The 14,122-nt window shown below is 40.3% G+C and overlaps 1 protein-coding gene across 3 annotated transcripts; it reads left to right on the top strand.

Moving 5' to 3' along the window:
* Positions 1-411: 411 nt before the first annotated feature.
* LOC113073612 (leucine-rich repeat-containing protein 71-like) lies at positions 412-14,074 on the top strand. Of its 3 annotated transcripts, none has more exons than XM_026246431.1 (14): positions 412-619; positions 801-923; positions 1,179-1,295; positions 7,394-7,469; positions 7,572-7,646; positions 7,930-7,998; positions 11,221-11,380; positions 11,488-11,571; positions 11,671-11,865; positions 12,005-12,080; positions 12,215-12,288; positions 12,446-12,557; positions 13,478-13,540; positions 13,635-13,783. In XM_026246431.1, the coding sequence occupies exons 1-14, from the start codon at positions 532-534 to the stop codon at positions 13,658-13,660; spliced, it is 1,338 nt and encodes a 445-aa protein (XP_026102216.1). In that variant the 5' UTR covers positions 412-531; the 3' UTR covers positions 13,661-13,783. The 3 variants fall into 3 exon arrangements, with proteins under 3 accessions (XP_026102216.1, XP_026102215.1, XP_026102214.1); XM_026246430.1 differs by having other exon boundaries at positions 424-619; positions 1,182-1,295; positions 13,478-13,566; positions 13,635-14,074; XM_026246429.1 differs by having other exon boundaries at positions 427-619; positions 13,478-13,566; positions 13,635-14,074.
* The last annotated feature ends 48 nt before the right edge of the window (positions 14,075-14,122 follow it).

The raw sequence follows: 14,122 nt of genomic DNA on the forward strand, positions 1-14,122 counted from the left end.
AAGAAATAGATTAATTTGAAAAATGTATTTTTTTTTTTTTTTTTTTTTTTTTTTTTGGTCAGCACCTATGAAACATTTATTAAATATCACTCTAATTCATCTTACAGCAGCTAAGTCAAATTACACCTCTAGAAAAATAGTTCCTGTGAATTATATGCAACATTTATTATTATTACTTTATTTTGAGGTTACAATTTAAAGATGGAGCTGAAAATCCTTTTTAAACCAGTAATTTATTACTGTATCTATTCTAGTAAGTTTGTCCAGGTTTTATATTAGTTATCTGACATTATTTTTGTTGTATCTAATACTACTGGTGACAGTTTTTGAGTAACAGGCAGATGGTCATTTTTCTGTTTGGCGCCATCCCCTAGGTGACGCCAGCGCGAGCTGTTGGCATAGCAACGGAACACAACCTGAGCTGACAACAAACTGAAAGAAGTTACTTCACTATATATTTATAATAATATATAAATCATTTAAATTAATATATGTTTAGGCTTACCCAACTGTTGGGTATTTTCCGCATAAATGATGAAAAAACGAGTTGAAAAATACTTAAAGGAGAAAGCGGACAAGGTGGATTGTGTGACTGACGAAGAACCACCTAAAACCGCAGGTATGTGACCGTAAAGACAGACAGACGGACTATATTTTGGCTTCATGTAATCTTTAAATATCCAAAATATATGCCATGTCCAAAGATAGGCTGTTTGTTGGAATTAAAATGCTGTGTGATAGTCCCTGACGCACATAAAGTCAAATAAAATGTCAGTGTGTTTTTGTATCGCTCACATTAGATGATTACCAGTGTTCAGGAAATCTGGAGCAGGACTTCACCAAACTGTGTAAACTCATGGCTGTGAAAGACATCCCTTCTGTGAAGATAAAGCAGTCAACATCTACAAATAGAGGAGTTATAGGTGAATACTGTTGTACAAAAGACGTACATTATAATGTCTACTCTACTAAAGGATGATATTTGTATATTGCCTTATGGTTTATGCTTAATACTATTTAATCGTCTCTTTTATTACATTTAAATAAAAAATACATTTATGCATTTAGCAGACGCTTTTATCTAAAGCAACATTTCATTCATTCAGGTTAACAATTTTCTCCTATTATGTTATAAACTCTTCATTTTTTCCTAATAAAAACCCTAACCCGGACTGAAGAAGACAATCAATTTCAGACATCCTTAAGTCAAATGACAACATGGTCCTCTAAGCCTTGTCTTCGGATAGAGCTGGAGAACGAAGACCACAGCTGTGTAAAGGAAGTCAAAATATCTGGTAAGGTTGTTTTCTTCGTAAATAATAAGGTGTGGCTATTCACAAACAAAACAAAAAAACATGCCAGACACTCAATACAATACACATTTTACATATTTAATGATACAAACATTACACTGATTAGTCGTAATAAAAACATGCCTACGACTATATTCTTAATATTGTTTTTAAAAAGGGAAAACATTATGAATTCAGACTCCTCCACTCCAAAAAAGGGTGACCACATTTCTAAATAAGATCTGATGTTCTTTCTACAGCAGCCATAGTTTCCATTGAGTATTCTAATAATTCATTTAACCAATTGTTAATATTTAATAACTGCTTATTTTTCCAAAGTTGGAAAATAGTTTTTTTTTTTTAGCTAGAATTAAAGCAATGTATACTCATTTCACATAATGTGGAGCAACATCAGTCTCTGAAAATAATCCTAACAAACAAAATGAAGGAGACATTGGTAATTCAATTACAATATGTAATTTCTCTATAACCCCCAACCAAAACTTCTGCACAGGACTATACCATAAAGAGTGGAGGTAAGTTTCTACAGTACCGAGATTACATTGGACACAGATGGGTGTCACGATAGGTATTGGGGAAAAACACAAAGAGAGGGTAGATCCAAATGCAGGTAAGGGTTTTATTTAAACAGAGGGGTAAATACAAAATAAACAGTCATGAGAGACAAATCAAACAAAAAGGGAACCGGATGAAACGGGGAACTCGGAAGAACGGAAAGGTAGAGGAAGTCTGGTGGAACGAGAAAATGAGACACATAGGGTAAGACAAAGCAAGACTGATGGACCTGAAACACAATGACATCAGACAAGGACTCCGTAACATAGACTAAGACAGACTGGGTATTTATACACAGAAGGATAATTGGGAAACAGGAGACAGGTGGGGTGAACAATCAATCACGTAACAAGGAGGAAGGTGACCATATAAGGGAACAGGAAGTGATCTGGGACAGACACCGTGAGAAGGAGGACATCTAGTGGAACCCCGGGGAACAACAACCCAGACACTGTGACAGTACCCCCCTCTACGGAGCGGCTACCAGACGCTTAAAGACAAAACATGACACAGAGACCAGGAGGGAGGCGGACAGGTGGAGGCTCAGGGGGAGGGACGGAGGGCCAGAAGAGGAACACACGGGGAACAAACACCAGAAATGATACATAAAACCGGGAGACCAGGAGGGAGGAGGACCGGAGGAGGTACAGGGGGAGGGACGGAGGGCCAGACTAAACTAAAAGGAACAGACAGAAACAGAACTCAAAAAAAAACAAAACGTAAGTCCATGAAGGACATGTTGAGGCGTCCACTAGGACGGAGCAGATGACCACCACAGCCGTGTGGTCAAGGCCAGAGCCCTCCAGGGCGGAGCGGAAGACCACCACGTCTCTGTGGTCGAGGCCGGAGTCCACCAGGTCGGAGCAGAAGACCACCACGTCCTCATGGTCATCACCAGAGTCCCCCAGGGTGGAGCGGACGACCACCACGTCCTCGTGGTCACCGCCAGAGTCCCCCAGGGCGGAGCGGATGACCACCACGTCCTCGTGGTCACCGCCAGAGTCTCCCAGGGCGGAGCCGAAGACCACCACGGCCTTGTGGTCACCGCCTCGGGAACTGTAACGGACACCGCCTCGGGAACAACATCGGGCACCGCCTCGGGAACAACCTCGGGCACCGCCTCGGGAACAGCATCGGGCACCGCCTCGGGAACAGCATCGGGCACCGCCTCGGGAACAGCATCGGGCACCGCCTCGGGAACAGCATCGGGAACGACCTCGGCCTCGGGAACAGCATCGGGCACCGCCTCGGGAACTGCATCGGGCTCCGCCTCGGGAACTGCATCGGGCTCCGCCTCGGGAACTGCATCGGGCTCCGCCTCGGGAACTGCATCGGGCTCCGCCTCGGGAACTGCATCGGGCTCCGCCTCGGGAACTGCATCGGGCTCCGCCTCGGGAACTGCATCGGGCTCCGCCTCGGGAACTGCATCGGGCTCCGCCTCGGGAACTGCATCGGGCTCCGCCTCGGGAACTGCATCGGGCTCCGCCTCGGAAACTGCATCGGAAACTGCATCGGGCACCGCCTCGGGAACTGCATCGGCCTCCGCCTCGGGAACTGCATCGGGCACCGCCTCGGGAACTGCATCGGGCACCGCCTCGGGAACTGCATCGGGCACCGCCTCGGGAACTGCATCGGGCACCGCCTCGGGAACTGCATCGGGCACCGCCTCGGGAACTGCATCGGGCACCGCCTCGGAAACAGCATCGGGCTCCGCCTCGGAAACAGCATCGGGCTCCGCCTCGGGAACTGCATCGGGCTCCGCCTCGGGAACTGCATCGGGCTCCGCCTCGGGAACTGCATCGGGCACCGCCTCGGGAACAGCATCGGGCACCGCCTCGGGAACAGCATCGGGCACCGCCTCGGGAACTGCATCGGGCTTCGCCTCGGGAACAGCATCGGGCACCACCTCGGGAACGACCTCGGCCTCGGGAACAGCATCGGGCACCGCCTCGGGAACTGCATCGGGCTCCGCCTCGGGAACAGCATCGGGCACCGCCTCGGGAACAGCATCGGGCACCGCCTCGGGAACTGCATCGAGCACCGCCTCGGAAACTGCATCGAGCACCGCCTCGGAAACTGCATCGGGCACCGCCTCGGGAACTGCATCGAGCACCGCCTCGGGAACTGCATCGGGCTCCGCCTCGGGAACTGCATAGGGCACCGCCTCGGAAACAGCATCGGGCACCGCCTCGGGAACTGCATCGGGAACTGCATCGGGCTTCGCCTCGGGAACTGCATCGGGCACCGCCTCGGAAACAGCATCGGGCACCGCCTCGGGAACTGCATCGGGAACTGCATCGGGCTTCGCCTCGGGAACTGCATCGGGCACCGCCTCGGGAACTGCATCGGGCACCGCCTCGGGAACTGCATCGGGCACCGCCTCGGAAACAGCATCGGGCACCGCCTCGGGAACTGCATCGGGCACCGCCTCGGGAACAGCCTCGGGCACCGCCTCGGGAACTGCCTCGGGCTCCGCCTCGGGAACAGCAGCTGCCTGTCTCCTCCTCCGCCCTCTACGATGGGGAGTCGGTGGCGTTGAGTCGGCCATCTTGTGCTGTGGTGCTGGGCTGGCGGCCATCTTGGGCTGTGACGCTAGGTTGGCGGCCATCTTGTGCTGTGGGGTTGGGCTGGCGCCCATCTTGTGCTGTGGGGCTGAGCTGGCAGCCTTGTCTGGACACTCTGGTGTGGTTGTTGCATTCCACTGGGCACGATGGTGCAGGTAATTGGTAAACCCCAAAAGTCCAGTATCTCTAACCCCTTCATCTCCCATGAAGGTAAAGGATCATCCAGGCAATTATTAAATAAATCCTTTAGTGCTGCATCATTGTAACCTAGCCCGACTGCCATAGTCCAAAACAATTGCGCCAGGCCACCCACCTCACTTCCCTCTTGATGAAGGGTGATTAAGTTCTGGTATCTCCCCCTCCGTTCCTCCATGGTGGCTGGGGAACCGATTCGAAATCCCACACCGCTGGATCTAGGCATGACGGAGTCCTTCTGTCACGATAGGTATTGGGGAAAAACACAAAGAGAGGGTAGATCCAAATGCAGGTAAGGGTTTTATTTAAACAGAGGGGTAAATACAAAATAAACAGTCATGAGAGACAAATCAAACAAAAAGGGAACCGGATGAAACGGGGAACTCGGAAGAACGGAAAGGTAGAGGAAGTCTGGTGGAACGAGAAAATGAGACACATAGGGTAAGACAAAGCAAGACTGATGGACCTGAAACACAATGACATCAGACAAGGACTCCGTAACATAGACTAAGACAGACTGGGTATTTATACACAGAAGGATAATTGGGAAACAGGAGACAGGTGGGGTGAACAATCAATCACGTAACAAGGAGGAAGGTGACCATATAAGGGAACAGGAAGTGATCTGGGACAGACACCGTGAGAAGGAGGACATCTAGTGGAACCCCGGGGAACAACAACCCAGACACTGTGACAATGGGTGAATTAATAAAACACATTTTAATAAAACACAGTTTTCTGTTTTGTGTAAAATGTGTGCAAAATCTAAATTGTAAATTATAATTATTAATAAAAGAGAACATCTTTTTACAAATTTGTGTCCACACATTAAAAACCTGGGAATGAGATAAATCAGAGTCCCATTTTTCAGGTATCAATGTATCTGTAAGAAGTAAAAAAATTTCTGCTGTGTGTGCACTTTCGATGAGTTAAATACAGTGCATGAATTCTGAGTATGGGCCAACATACTTGGCTGTATGTCACATCACTTTCACTATATAAAAAAGTTTGGAACATCTGTCCCCCTTAATTCAGACAATTATGCTTGGATGGTTTTTTTTTTTTTTTTTTTTTTAAATAAAAACCAGATATAATTGCTTTCAGTGATTGGAGCCATTTAGAAGAAGGCTCAAATGGAATCATTGAAAATAAATAATTAATCGTGAGGATTTTCATTTTGACATTTGCTATTCACCCTATTAAAGAAAGAGGCAAAGTATTCCAGCATTTAAAACATTAGTAATTTTTTTTATATATATCAGAGAGATATTTAAATAAACAATTTCTGAAAGATTTAAAGGGGGGGTGAAATGCTATTTCATGCATACTGAGTTTTTTACACTGTTAAAGAGTTGGATTCCCATGCTAAACATGGACAAAGTTTCAAAAATTGAGTTGTACGTTTGAAGGAGTATTTTTGGAACTTGTTTGTCACAAGTTTCGGAAAGTCTTTTTCGAGTATGGGTCTGTGTGACGTTAGATGGAGTGGAATCTCCTTATATGGATCCTAAGGGCACTTCTCCTGGAAGAGCGCGTGCGTGCCTGTAGAGCAGAACAGAGACATTCACTGATCAGAGCGAGAGACCGAAATGTCACAAAAGAAGTGTGTTTTTGGTTTCCAGGGCAAGACAACCCTGCACAGATTACCACAAAAAAAAAAAAAACAGCATTAAGGGACCAGTGGATGGAGTTTATTTTTACAGAGCATCAACGGAGTTGTGCAAGTGTTTGTGTTTGTTCCCTGCATTTCGAAGATGCTTGTTTTACAAACAAGGCCCAGTTTGACGCCGGATTTGCATATCGCTTATTTTTTTATGTAATGCAGTCCCAACGAAAAAGGGTCACGATCGTGTGTTGGAACCACAGGCAGTGAGTAAAACATGCTTGAAATATCTCTGTGTTGTTAACTTAGCTATCGGCGCGTAAGCACATCAAGTAAACAACATGCGATGTTGGCATCAAACTGCACTTCCCACATGTACAAAAAAAAAAAGACGACATAAATTGGAACTTAGTCATTTTCCAAAACCGCTAAGCAAATATATACAGTTTCAATACATACTACTTAGAGACGTCCTGCTGTAGTCGTTGCTGATGATGCTCTTGTTAAATTTCAGCCTCTGGATCTGATTCTGGATCATAAATATACGGCTGAATCTGACTTTTAGCCATGGTTTGTTTTGGATGATGTTTTTTTTTTCCTCAGGGTAATGTCAGTTTCCAGATGCTCTCAACGCAAAAGCCTACTTGCGCTCGTGATTCTTTAGCTCCGCCCACACGTCACGCCTCCAGCCGCTCGTGTTTTTCCAGGAAAAAATGATACAGACTATCTTTCTCTTATAAATATAATAAAACTAAAGACTTTTTGGAGTTATGAAGGATGCAGTACTATTCTATAGGTACTCAAGATTAACAGGATATTGAGTGAAAACGAGCATTTCACCCCCCCCCCCCCCTCAAATAAATAATTAAACCCAAGTATTTAATATTACCTCTACAGTTTCTTTGAAGGTTAAGCTTCAAAGTCATAACATTTCTGATGAGTGCTTCAGGCTCATTGGAAGAAGGATTTTCAGGAATCCCATGAAGATCAAATGATCTCACATAGTCCTAGCTTTTCATAAATTCTTGTATTTTCAGAAGTGAGAGTGTCAACTTGTTTAGTAAGTTTTGCGCCTGATGTCTGCAACGATTTATTCTCTATTTGAAGTTGTTCAATGTGATCATATGCAAAATTTAAGCTGAATTGTTGTTATTTGTTGATAGGATGGAAGATGGATGAGGTGGTGCTTCAGGTGTTGAGCAGGATATTGCCGTCCATCAGTAACTTACAGTGTTTACAGTAAGACTTTGAGTGTTTGTGTTGTATGAATGCTTATGGGTGTCCAAGTTACATATAAACAATATGATATGTAAATTTTTCATTAATGGTAATTCATTGCAGCATGTGGCGTGTGGGCCTGACGGATTACACTTTCACCTCCATGAGAAACACAGTGTCATTGTGCTCAAATCTTAGGTAAGAACAGTCAAAGGATAGAATGACTTTTCATTATTTCTTGCCAGTGTTATTAAGACCGACATTCAATGTGTTATAAACTCTTAATTTATTCATTTAAGATTAATTAAATATCATAATGTTATTTAAGGCTTAAATTATCATCTTTCATGAAATCATAGTGGGCTATAGGTCTGCTAGTTTATGCTTTACACCAGAGGCAAGATATCTGTTTGAAAAATAAATTATGGTAATTGATACTGGAAAATCTGATAACAACATTTACCAAATTATATCTTGCTAGGAAAGTGGTTTTGGAGGGCAATCCACTCGCTGAGCAGAGTTACCACTTACTCATAGCGGAAGACAGCATGTGAGTCATTTTCATTTTTAAACATACGTACACTGTCGTGGAGCACCCAGTGGTCTTCTCAATGTAGTAAATGAAGTTCAGGAAGCAGAGTTCCAGATGTCAAAATAAGACTTTATTGGACAAAGCAACAAAGCCGAGATGATGGTCACCGCATCTGAGTCTTTGTCTGACCTGACATTCATGCTTATACCTTATTCTTATCAGTCTTTGAAACCAAAGATTGGTAGCTTGGTCTCTGATTGCTCTTACTCCACTAGTTTTACTCCACTCGTTCTTACTTGTCGTGGTATACTTTCTAACTGTGGACTCCTGCTAGTTTGAACCATTCTCCTAATACTTTTTATCTCATCAAGGTCAAGTTATCTTTATTATTCCCTTATGGTAAATTTGTTGTGCATACAAGAGATTCAGCTATCCATGCTTAAAGGGGTATCATTATGCTTTTTCACTTTTTCAACTTTAGTTAGTATGTAATGTTGCTGTTTGAGCATATAAAAGATCTGCAAAAATACAAAGCTCAAAGTCCACTTCAAAAGTGAAAATGAGTCAGTTAACCACCTGATTGAAACCATCAGCACAACAGGTTTTACAACAGGGTCTACAGATTAAACTAAACTCTGTTTCGTTTAGTTAAATGTATGATACTTGCATTGCTTTGGCCGTTGAATAAGCATCAAGATGTAGTCTCAGATGAAAGTCTTGATGATTTGAAGGTTTGTTGGTGTTGGGATTGCAATCATATTCTTCCATGATGAAGAGTGAAAAACTCCAAAGATGTTATTCTTAGGGATGCACGATAATATCGGCACAACATCGGTATCGGCCGATAAAAGCTTAAAATGACCATTATCGGTATCGGCCGATATGAATATTTCTGCCGATGAGCCAAACCGATATTCTCCAAGTGAAATAATTGACCTGTTTTTCAGATGTGAATGTCTGTCTACATTTGTAAAATAATAAATTTATGGTAGAATCAGTACAGAAGAGATACATGGATTTCTCTTCAGTAAAATTAAAGTTTAAATATATCAGTATATATTTGTAAATATATCAGTATATATTTGTATATATATCGATATCGGTATCGGCATCGGCCAAAATTATTTAGAAAATATCGGCATATCGAATATCGGCCAAAATCCAATATCGTGCATCCCTAGTTATTCTGACTCGGTCGTGTCAGAAAGTTGGAAAGTGAAGACATGGCTGTAATCAAGGCCTGACAGTTGCCAGGTGTGTCGGCCCTGGGACTCAGTAACCAGAAGATGAAGCAGAATACAGGAAGGTGATGAGAGAAGAGCCCAGTGGGTCTCTGATGTAAGGCCTTTTAACTTCTGTGGATGTCACACCACTGGTGGGGCCACTGAGGCAATGGTGACCTAAACTTTTGGAGGCAAAGTTTACGACTCTTTGTCTTTGAGTATAGAATTTGCATATGACCTGGATTGTGTGTTAATGCAAAGCTATCAAAGATTCTTAGAACAATAATATGTTGCAGAGGTATCAACATATAATATACCTTCTCATTTAGATCATCGAAACATGAATTCATAGATACCAAACATGCTATAGGTTATATTACCCAAGGATTCTATCATAAGCATGCATAACACAGTATATGATGCAAAAGACAATATACAAGAAACAGTAATAATATACACAATGACTTAGGGGTTATGCATGATAGGAAGTTCATAGTAATAGGGAAGAGTCCATTTCTGTGGGCATTGTTTTTCCTGTGGGGAAATGGAGTAGCTCTGAGCACATTCCTTTGAGCAATAAAAGAAGTGTTGTCAGATGATTTTTCATTGCTTGCGATGGTAACCAGAGGCCTGTTCTGCCTTTTTGGGGAGTTAGTTGCTTTTCGGGACTGTCCACAGAACTCTAACACATAGTTTGTATTTTAGGTGAGGGGGTTTGCCGGATTATTCATTAATGAATGGTTGTGTGTCTGATTGGTCCAAACGCTACACTTACAATATATTCTACCATTCAAAACTTTGGAGTAAATTTTTTGGGATATTTTATTAATTATTTTATTCAACCAGGACGCATTCATTGATTAAAAGTAACATTTGATTACAATTTTCTCAAAAATATTAAACAGCAAAAAAATTAATAGTAATAATAAAATAAATATATACATTTGATAATAATAGCATGTTTCTTGAGTAGCAAATCATCATATTAGAATTATTTCTGAAAGATAGGTGACACTGAAGACTGGGGTAATGGCTGCTGAAAATGAAGCATTGCCATAACAGGAATAAATTACAATCAATTTAAAATATATTAAAATAAAGAGTGTTATTTTAAATTGTAGTAAAAATAATTGAATTATTTATTTATTTATTTATTTATTTATTTATTTACAAGTAATGACTTACCTTAAATGGAGGTTATGTCAAATTTAGTTCATTTCTGGGTACAAATTTGAAATAGGGCTGCATGATTATGACAAAAATCATAATTGTTGATTATTCCTTAAAATTGTAATTGTGATGATTAATTACGAATATCACAATTTACATTGAATGGTGTTTATACCATTGTTTGAAGCCTTAAATGTCAACTATACATAAGATTTCTTTCTTTAGTGGACAATTAAACAAAGCCAAGATGCCAGTTGGCCATCTGAACTGGTCTCGTTTACAAGCTTCCATTCTTATACAGTTTCTTTATAAGTCATATTAAGCATATAGGTCACCTTTTTATATATGTTATTCCACTTGATTTTTTTTATTAGCTCCATTGATTCATTGATTGGTGATTGGGTGACTTTACCCACTGGCCTGTCTTTAAATTTTTATTTTCTGTTTTCCCACTGGTCTGTTTATACTTTTTTTATTTAACCCTCTACAGGAGCCCAGAGGCATATATATATATATATATATATATATATATATATATATATATATATATATATATATATATATATATATATATATATATATATATATATATATATATTTAAAACATATGAGTTGTCAGAGTGTTAATAATATGGACAGTGTACACATTATTCATTCTGGAAACCTTCATACACAATCTCAGTTACGTAGGCCATGAGGCCTTTAAAGTACATCTGACTCGAATATCAAAACAATGTTAGAATGTGTGTTATAATGTTTCTCTCTCAAAATAACAAAATGCTTTATTTGTAGTATTTCACTTTTTATTTGAGTTTTTCAAGCTTTTTTCAAAAAATGTCCATGCCAGGTTGACGGACTTATCACTACGTAATAATCGTATAGGAGAGGAAGGAGCTTGTCTGATTGGCTTGGCTCTGTCCACTGTACACTCTGCCAACAAAAACCTCCTGTCCCTCAACCTAGCCTTTAATAGTATTGGTGATGCAGGTGCAATTCACATTTCTCAGGTGTGTAAAATTTAACTCTGTCCATCTGAAGGCATTCAGATGGTTTCTAATGATATCAAGACTGCATAAAACCGAGTTTTTAATATCACCTATCCCTCTTCTTAAAGGGTCTACGTCTCAACCGTTCCTTGCTGTGTCTGTCATTATCCTACAATCAAATAGGGGATAATGGAGCAGCTCATTTGGCTGAGGTATACATATATACTCCTATTAACAACTACATTTTATATGCCTTACTCTGCCTAACTTGGCATATTAAAAATGTATCTTTTTCTAACATCCTTATTTAGGTGCTTGGCCCCTTTGCTCTGACACATGAGGAAATAGTTGAGAGGAGGAAGCTGTTACTTAAAGCTGAAGAATCAACAATGGTCCAGCCATCTCTGGTTAGTCTTGCAGACTCACATGAGCGACCTCTTTCCGTCCGCAGCAGCTCTTCATTGGATCGCCTCAACAAGAGTACAAAGAACCCCACCAAAAAGAAGGTAGAGCAGTGCTGTTCCCTATATATTGTATATATATTTGATGACATGAATAGAGTTTGTCCTTGTTAAAGAGATACAATACAATGGTTTACAGTTGTTTAATAATGTTTGTAGCAAGATTTTACTTAATCGTGTGTAGGACAACCCTAAGAAAGAAGAGAAACCAGCAGCCGGTCAGGCAACAAAAAAAGAGGAGCCAAAGGTGGCCAAGAAAGGTAATTGAACTCCTTTGACACCTGTTTGTTTGCAAACTTTATATTTTACTTAATATATTTCGCATATTTGTATATGGTATATTTTATATAGTTAACATGTAGAGAAAATATTTTCTGTCTTGCTTTTCATTCAGACAATAAATTTCCCCGTGTTCAAGCTGGAAAAATAGCAGGCAAAGACAACAATCTGACAGTATCTGAACAAGAGGTAAGAATAAGACAAAGACAGACAGGAAGGAAAATTCTACATTTTATATCTATATCATATTTAATTTGTCTGTTTGTTGATAAGAATTTCATGAGTTTATGAAACCCCTGCTATAATTAGATATTTCCCATTAAATATGGACTCATTTGTTTGTCAGAGAGTGGACGTGGTTGAGACAGTGATTCCTCTATTGGATCCTGGAATCGTACACACTGGAGGGAAAGTCATTCATCCGGGAAACACATGCCTTACTTCTCTGAATCTCTCAGGTGATTTCCTTTCCGAATTGATTTCATTTCAGAATTAGCATGAAATTGTAGGGGAACTACAGTTAAGCCCCGTAGTGAGAGACCAATATGCTCAATGAACACCAGGAGTCAAGTTCAGTCAGTTGACAGACAGTTTAGTGAAGACAGAGTTCTCCACAGGCCGTAGAAAATTTGTAAGAGGAGCCAGCATCGATCTAACTCAGAATATGGACCCACTAGTACATGTGCATCTCAATAAATTACAATGTTGTGGAAAAAAAACTTAATTTATTTCAGTATTCACATTTGAATATGAATGTGAGCCAAAATCATCACAATTAAAAGAACCAAAGACTTGAACTTCAGTCTGTGTGCATTGAAATTTATTTAATACACGAGTTTCACATTTTTAGTTGAATTACTAAAATAAATTAACTTTTTCTATGGCATTCTAATTTATTGAGATGCACCTGTATTTATAGTCATACAGATGATCAGTTGACGTTATTTACACAGGTTCTGATAGGTTAACATACTTAAGAGTTACTGGATACATGCGGTGCATTGGTCTTTAAATGTCTCATACATCTATCATGGTACTGCATAATAAAATAAGAAAAAAGTTCAAAATCATTACTATTTTTCTATAAAATATAACATTTATATAATGATTCAGAGGAATTATTTCAAAACAAATACATATTCTCTGGAAGCCGGACTAAATGAGTAAACACTGTTACTGCATTCCTGACACGGGTCAGAACCTCAGTTGTCTCTCGGATATCATATAAAGACATTGCTTGTAACAAAAATACCAGAATAGATAGGCTACACTAGTTTTAAGAAAACTATAATTATGTATTCATGATATTATAGAAGAGGAGGGGACTGGAAATCAACTCAACTTCAAAACATAGCTGTTTTCTTTTCTGATAATGCAGGAAATAAATTGTCTGAGCAGTCACTCAGGATGTTCCTGTCATCTCTGGAAGGCCAGGGTGAAGGTGGTCTTCTGCGTCTTTCTCTCAATGTAGGCATCATAATTATTTTTCTAATCCTTTTTAAAGAGCTTGTTTTGATTTCAACTATGTTTTTCAGAGGAATCAGTATCCCTCAGATTGTGACACCTTGCTGAAGATACAGGAAATTATGTCCCTCAGGGACCCTCTTAAGAAAAACCTCTCTGGTCAGGTGGATGATGAACATGGTGAACCCAAGACCACCAATGAAGCCTAACAGAATGACTAGAAGGGTTTAATATTTGCAATTTATATGAAAGATTAATATATGCATTTACTGCCTCAGCTCAACCATATGAATATCTCATGCTTCCATATAGTCTGTGGCTTTTTTATCTTTTCAGTATTGTAATTTTACATATACACTGGCATTATATGTGGAGCAAACAAAGTTCGTGACAAAGGGTTACATATTAGTTTTGATTTATTTAAGTAAACTTTTCCCTTGAAATATTATTTAGTTGGTCTGGGCTTTTAGGGCAAATGATTGCTGAAAAACCCTGTATTGTTTTATATTTATATGTGTTTTTTTAATATATATATATATATATGTTTTATATTTCTCTA

The sequence above is a fragment of the Carassius auratus genome, unplaced genomic scaffold (assembly GCF_003368295.1).
Source record: "Carassius auratus strain Wakin unplaced genomic scaffold, ASM336829v1 scaf_tig00012509, whole genome shotgun sequence".
Lineage (NCBI taxonomy): Eukaryota > Metazoa > Chordata > Actinopteri > Cypriniformes > Cyprinidae > Carassius > Carassius auratus.

What these genes read in the sequence shown, in the direction of transcription:
- LOC113073612 (XM_026246429.1), top strand. Translation starts at nt 532, where the DNA reads ATGATGAAAAAACGAGTTGAAAAATACTTAAAGGAGAAAGCGGACAAG. An exon ending in AAAGGAAGTCAAAATATCTG is followed by an intron (nt 1,296 to 7,393) that starts GTAAGGTTGTTT and finishes ATTTGTTGATAG; the next exon opens with GATGGAAGATGGATGAGGTG. An exon ending in GAGCAGCTCATTTGGCTGAG is followed by an intron (nt 11,572 to 11,670) that starts GTATACATATAT and finishes ATCCTTATTTAG; the next exon opens with GTGCTTGGCCCCTTTGCTCT.